At 52.1% G+C, this 7,234-nt stretch overlaps 1 protein-coding gene across 2 annotated transcripts in view; it reads left to right on the top strand.

The window, feature by feature from the left end:
• Positions 1–647: 647 nt before the first annotated feature.
• celsr3 (cadherin, EGF LAG seven-pass G-type receptor 3) overlaps positions 648–7,234 on the top strand; it is a 96,095-nt gene continuing 89,508 nt past the window's right edge. For both annotated transcript variants that reach the window (XR_006844140.1, XM_046397662.1), the window contains exon 1: positions 648–6,720. Coding sequence is in view for 1 of the 2 variants with exons in the window: in XM_046397662.1 (XP_046253618.1) it covers positions 1,011–6,720 (5,710 nt within the window). In the remaining variant the exon portion in view is untranslated. The remainder of the gene's footprint in view (positions 6,721–7,234) is intronic.

The following is a 7,234-nucleotide window of genomic DNA, read 5'->3' as shown; positions in this document are numbered from 1 at the left end:
CTTACATCACTGCACTGGAATATATTGTGTGCAACTTGGTGAGGCTAATATCACAAAATAAGTCAGTCTGATCTTTAATGATGTTGCGAACCTGGAGTTTACTTATGAAATGAAAGAGGCTGCCATAAGAGCTTTGCCACAATTACATTCCTGCTGATCCCTCCTTACCCCCCCACCTCTGCCTGCACCTTTGGTAAAGTTTCTAGCAATTGTATTTCTGTGATTCATCCTGTAATTTCTTTTTATTTTGAAGTGTCAGAATCACACAATAAGGTCTAATTTCTAAGAATCAGCTGTATTTTTCGGTTGGTCTGTGTATAAGCCCGGAAAAGGTTGACCTGCAGGGCTATTTGTTAACACTTCATGAGATTATATGGTGTTGATGGCATGATTGTGTAAAATACAGAATATTTGCCCCCTCCTATTCCAGCTGTGGATATGGCTGCCGCCGTGGGTGCTGTGTAACAGCCCTGCGCACCGGAGCCAACCATTACGAGAGCGAGAGGGAGAGAGAGAGAGAGAGAGAGAGAGATGCAATAGGGGGAGGGGTGGAAAAAAGAGAGGAGGAGAATGTGACTGTGTGTGTAGATGGATGGCTAGTCGGGATGTGCTGCTAGAAGAGCGTGCACACACATACAGAGGACACACACGCACTCAGAAGGGTAGTGTGTGAGCCAGCCAGCCAGTCAGTCAGTGTGAGTGTGTAAGCCATGTTGGATGTGAGTGAACGGGAGGAGAGATGCTGCTGCCGTGCCGCTCCTAACGCTCAGACCTCCAGCTCCACGGACCACAGCGGGTAGATGCCAACTTCCCAGGCCGACGGAGAGACGGGGGAGCCTGGGGGAAGGTGTCGGGCGGTGCCGGCGGTCCTGGAACTGGCCACCTAGCCGGAACGAAGGAGGGAGAGAAGTAACGAGGAGAAGGGAAGGCGCACTCGAGAGAGAAAGAGAGAATAGGCAGAGGTGGAAGAGGGAGAAAGGAGGGGAGAGACAGAGAAAGGAAGAGACTAAATGGCTGCACCGCTACCGGGCTTCACCCCGCTCCTGCTCTCGTCTCTGGCACTCCACCTGCTTCTCCTCGGCCCTTTGTTCGCCCTCACCCCGGGGACGGTAAATACAGGAGGGGCTTCCAACGGATGGACCCCGGGCCTCTGCTACCGAGACGCCGGTAAAGTGAGCCAGCAGCAACAGCAGCAGTGCGAGGAGGCATGGGAGTCGCCGAGGGGCAGCTGGAATGTACGCCCAAGCAGGTGGACAGAAGAGCGTATACAGACTGAGGGATGCTCTGGAGTACAGCACGCGGGGGGTACCTTGGGAGGATATCACCAGGATGAGGTGAAGGGAACACGGAAGGAGAGACTGGAAGCAGTCGGGACGTTTTGGAAGGATGAAAACGGCTGGCTGGTACCATCACCTCCTCCCCCTCATTCTCTTCCTCCTCCTCCTCTCCACCAAGGTATTCGGAGCAGGTCGAGCACTGATGGCGTCGGCGCAGAAGAGGGAGTGGAGAGAGGGCGGATGAGGAGGAAGGGCGTTGTTTCTCCTCCTGTTTCACCTGCTTTCACATCCTCGCCGGTTCAAAACGGCAAAAAATTGTCAGTACAAAGGACTAGAGCTTGTGCGCAACGGTGGCCGGCGTCGAGGCCACACCTCGCCAAACGTGGCGCCGCCAGAGCCTTTGTGCATGCCTCTGGCCTGTGGTGGGCACCCGGAAGTGGAGAAAAGAGAGGGGGAGAGGTGTGGGAGAGGGCTTGTGAGGTGAGGAGGCTCTTTGCCACACGGTGCTCCCTGACACATCTCTACCGGTCAAGCCCCGACAAACAAGCCCCCTTCCCGGCCAGTAACTCCTCACCTGGCTCTTTGCCAACCGGTTGCTCTTGTTGCATTCATTCTCCTTCTGGATACAATTCACCACAAAGTGAGGCCTCAAACTACAATTTGAAATCTCACCGGCCTTTCACCAAGAATTCAGACTGTATCCAGGGATCAAAATGGGACTACATTTGTCATTTTTCAAATTGTAATTCTTCCCAGACCGGCCACACAGGAACAATTCAGAAGCATTCAGTTTGCAGAAACAGCAACAACTGCCAGGCTCGGGGTGCTGATGGGGGCTCATCCAGCGTGGACAGGAGGGCTGGTAATTGTTCTCATTTGGGCAGGCACAATGTTATCGATCCCAGCAGCATCAGAGAGGGGGGTGATGTTAGCTGTTTGACTGGCTGCATTAGGAGCAGGCAGAGGAGTGGGGGAGATGGCGAGGAAGGGGAGGAAGTGGACAGCTGTAGCGCACGGGCAATGATTAACCCCAGAACCACGGCGCACCTACACTGTTGTGGACCTCCTGTCCGTGATGTGAAAGCCAGGTATTATTTTCACACCATAATTATGGCTAAAGGGAGGGAGAATGATGAGAGGAGAGAGGGAAATGATGGAAAAGGAGGAGGGATGAACCAACACATTAATTCTTCTAATTATCCAGATAATGATTTGGCTTTCCTGATTCTGACATGTCAGTGTAGGGCTGGTAATGAGCTTCGACAGGGGAAATCAGCACCAGCAAACAGAGGGCAGAGCAGTCTAACCCGGGGAGAGAGCAGAGAGGTTCCCGGTGCTTGCTCTGGTTGTTTGAGCAGAGTAGAAGTGGGGGGTGGATATTTAGCCAAGTTTATGGTTCCGGAGGGAGGCATAACTCAGAGGAATTCCCCCATCCAATTTACCCTCAACACCATCACACAGATGCCCGGCCAACGTTTTCTATCCAGCAAAAGCGCAATTGCAGAAACAACATATCCTGGCCCGACGCTCAATGCGCCCCCTCAAACACAAGCAGGCGATTATGCTAAAAGTGGAAAACCATCCAAACCTCTCCGTCTAACTGCCGGAAAAGTGAACGCAACTTCAGAGACAGAGTCTGCCGGTGACTCAGGCTTTTTCTCGCCCGCTGAGTTTCCCGTTACATCTCTCTGTGTTGTGTCAGCCGCGTCTCGCTCTGCATCATTACTCAAGCCACGTCGTTGCACTCAGCCTGACCACACCGCAGCAAAACACCTCTCGTTTTTCTCGGAAATTAACTTGACCACATGGCGGGATGACTCTGAGCGTTCGCCGCACTTACTCTCTGCGAAGGAAGTGGCTTCAGCACGATGGACAGCTCCCCTAGACTCTCAGCGCGTGTTTGTGTGGCACTTATTCAACACTAACAGTAATAACAACAACGAAGAGGAGCGGAGCGAGGAGGTAAAAGGATATAGTCATGAATCTGAAACAGAAAAATGGCATGGACAGGTACAGCAGCAAGACCTGCGAGAGATGGTCCATGCGGGGTGCGCCGACAACATTTTCACCGACTGTTCAGGCACCGAGCCAGAGGACAGTGCGCATATGCAATTAAAATCCGGTAAGCAAGTGCCATTAGAGCCCGAAGGTGTCAGACAGTTAGATACCCGGCAGATGGGGGCCGAAGGAGAAAGGGAGAGGGATGCAGAGAGGGAGGGAGATGGCTTGGAGGGGTCCGCTGCTGTTGTTGCTGCCGCTGTTGGGGGAGGGAAATTACAGGTGGGGGTGGGTGAGAGAGAGGCGCGGCTGATGGGAGGGAGAGGACCAGGGGGAGAGGAGCAAGAGGAGGAGCAATGGGAGAGGGGAAAGGGAATAACAAAGGCGAGTCAGGCAGAGGAGAGAGAGGCAGAGGGAGGGAAGGGTCAGGACAGGGGCAATAGCACCACCACCATCACACAGCCAGATAGCGAAATCGGAAAGAAAGAGAGCCAGGCGGATGAAAGCCATGAGGCAGGAGAGGGGGATAAGGAGCAGAGGCACAGTGCAAGGGGAGAGAGGAGTCTGGAACGACTGATAATAGTAGCCGATGATGAAACCTCGCAGACAGAAAGGGAGAGGAAGATTTTGATGCCCTGGTCTCGCTCTAGGCGGGCCGCCAACAGACATCCCCATTTCTCCCTGTATAACTATCAAGTACAAGTAGCTGAGAACCAACCACCCGGCACCTCAGTCATTGTCATGTCTGCCTCAGACCCAGACGCAGGAGAGGCAGGCAGGGTGAGTTACACAATGGCCCCGCTGATGAACAGTCGATCATCTGATTACTTCCACATCCACCCAGATACAGGTCTCATAACCACCACTCAGATTCTAGACAGAGAACACATGGATCTGCATTACTTCCGGGTCACAGCGACTGATCATGGCTCCTCCCGCCTCTCTGGCACCACAATGGTGGCCATTACTGTTTCGGACCGGAATGATCATTCTCCTATATTTGAGCAGACAGAGTACAGGGAGACCATAAGGGAGAATGTAGAGGAGGGTTATCCTATCCTACAGCTGAGAGCGACAGACTTAGACTCCCCATCCAATGCCAATATCCGTTACCGCTTTGTCGGTGACACAGCTGCAATAGCACGAGCAGCCTTTGAGATTGACCCGCGCTCTGGCCTCATTACAACCCGTGGAGTGGTAGACCGCGAAACAAACGAGCACTACACTCTCCAGGTGGAGGCTAGTGACCAGGGGAAGGAACCAGGACCGCGCTCCGCCACTGTTAAAGTTTTCATTACTGTTCTGGACGAAAATGACAACGTGCCACAGTTCAGTGAAAAGCGCTACGTGGTAGCAGTGAAGGAGGATGTGCGGCCTCACTCTGAGATCCTCCGTGTGAGTGCCACAGACCGGGACAAGGACAGTAATGCTGCTGTTCACTATAATATTATCAGTGGTAACAGCCGAGGACAGTTTTCCATTGACAGCGTCACCGGGGAGATCCAGGTTGTGGCACCGCTAGACTATGAGGCTGAACGGGAGTATACGCTCCGTGTTCGTGCACAGGACAATGGCCGGCCACCTCTTTCCAACAACACGGGTATTGTCAGTGTGCAGGTGACAGATGTTAATGACAACCCACCGATCTTTGTCTCCACACCATTCCAGGCATCTGTGCTCGAGAGCGCCCCAGTTGGCAGTTCCATCCTCCACATCCAGGCTATCGATACAGATTCTGGTGATAATGCCCGCCTGGAGTACAGGTTAACTGGCACCAGCTCTGACACACCATTCATTATCAATTCTGCAACAGGCTGGGTCACCGTGAGCTCCATTCTTGACCGAGAATCTGTAGAGCACTACTTCTTCGGCGTGGAGGCCAGGGATTATGGCATGCCACCTCTTTCTGCCACAGCGAGTGTTACAATTACAGTGATGGATGTTAATGACAACCGCCCCGAGTTCCTCCAAAAGGAGTACTATGCTCGCCTGAATGAGGACGCGGCGGTTGGTACCAGTGTAGTTACTGTCACTGCTGTGGACCGTGATGTTAACAGTGCAGTGACCTACCAGATAACAGGGGGAAACACCAGAAACCGCTTTGCCATCAGCACAGCAGGAGGGGCTGGACTTCTCTCATTAGCCCTGCCATTGGACTACAAACAGGAGCGACGTTATGTTCTAACTGTCACTGCCTCAGACCGTACACTGCACGACACCTGTCAGGTGCACATCAACATCACAGATGCCAACACACATCGGCCTGTATTTCAGAGTGCCCACTACTCCGTTAGCGTGAATGAGGACCGACCACCTGGAAGCACTGTAGTTGTGATTAGTGCTACAGATGATGACGTTGGTGAAAACGCTCGAATCACATACTTCCTCGAGGACAATATTCCACAATTCCGCATTGACTCCGCCACAGGTGCTATAACACTCCAGGCAGAGCTTGACTATGAGGACCAGATGACCTACACTTTGGCAATAACAGCTAAAGACAACGGTATACCACAGAAATCGGACACTACGTATGTTGAGGTGAATGTGAATGATGTGAATGACAATGCACCTCAGTTCCTCAGCCCCAGATATCAGGGAACAGTGAGCGAAGACGCCCCTCCCTTCACCAGCGTCCTCCAGATCTCAGCCACCGACCGCGATGCACACGCCAATGGTCGTGTCCAGTACACCTTTCAAAATGGTGAGGATGGGGATGGGGACTTTACCATTGAACCTACATCTGGCATCGTTCGAACTGTTCGCCGTTTGGACCGCGAGAGCGTGCCATTCTATGAGCTCACGGCCTATGCTGTAGATCGTGGCGTGCCCCCTCAGCGAACCCCTGTCCACATCCAGGTGACAGTCCTGGATGTGAATGACAATGCACCTGTCTTCCCTGCTGATGACTTTGAGGTTCTAGTGAAGGAAAACAGTGCTGTGGGCTCTGTGGTAGCCCAGATCACAGCCACTGACCCGGATGAGGGTGCCAACGCTCAAATCATGTACCAAATCGTGGAGGGCAACATCCCTGAGATCTTCCAGATGGACATCTTTTCAGGGGAGCTCACTTCACTTATTGATCTTGACTATGAGACTCGCAACGAGTATGTCATTGTAGTTCAGGCAACCTCAGCACCACTAGTCAGTCGGGCTACTGTCCGGATCCGACTGGTGGACCAGAACGACAACAGGCCCACTCTGCAGGACTTCCAAATCATTTTCAACAACTTTGTGTCCAATCGCTCCAACAGTTTCCCCAGCGGGGTAATTGGGAGAGTACCCGCCCATGATCCTGATGTGTCAGACAGGCTGTACTATACCATCGACAGAGGGAACGAGCTTCACCTGCTGCTCCTGAATCACACCAGTGGAGAGATCCGGCTGAGCCGAAAACTGGATAACAACAGGCCACTGGTGGCTCCCATGCTGATCACAGTCACAGGTAAGAGACCGTGAAGGGGAAAATGGGAGGAAAGGATGAGAGGGAGAGTGTTTGTGTGTGTGAGTCAGCAAAGATTCCCCTGTATCTTTATTCACTGTAACAAATACTGTGAAGATAAGGACTCTACAGGTTTGAGTGTGAGTGAGAAAAGGGTGTGATAAGACTGGATGACATTTGGCTGAGCACTGGGCATTACTTCTACTTTTTCGACTCTTTCTTTTGACTTGTGTGCTCAAAGGAATGAGAGATGAACGGGCCCAGCAGGAAAATTAGATTCGTAACTTGTTTTTTAGACATCTGCTATGTGTACCTGAGTTCCCTAAGGAGAACCGTCTTGGAAGAAATTGTGTGTGCATGTGTTTGTGAGACAAACACAGACACTGACAAAGCTGTGACTCAAATTTACCCAAAAGCATGTGATGTGAACAATTAGGGAATTGATGCTAGTCAGCTTGACAGAGTCTCCAAGTGTGGAAAAGGTGACAAGAGTATGTCTATAGCATGTTTGAGGTGA

Source organism: Scatophagus argus, chromosome 8 (genome assembly GCF_020382885.2).
Source record: "Scatophagus argus isolate fScaArg1 chromosome 8, fScaArg1.pri, whole genome shotgun sequence".
Lineage (NCBI taxonomy): Eukaryota > Metazoa > Chordata > Actinopteri > Scatophagidae > Scatophagus > Scatophagus argus.
This window is presented reverse-complemented; position numbering and strand designations above follow the sequence as displayed.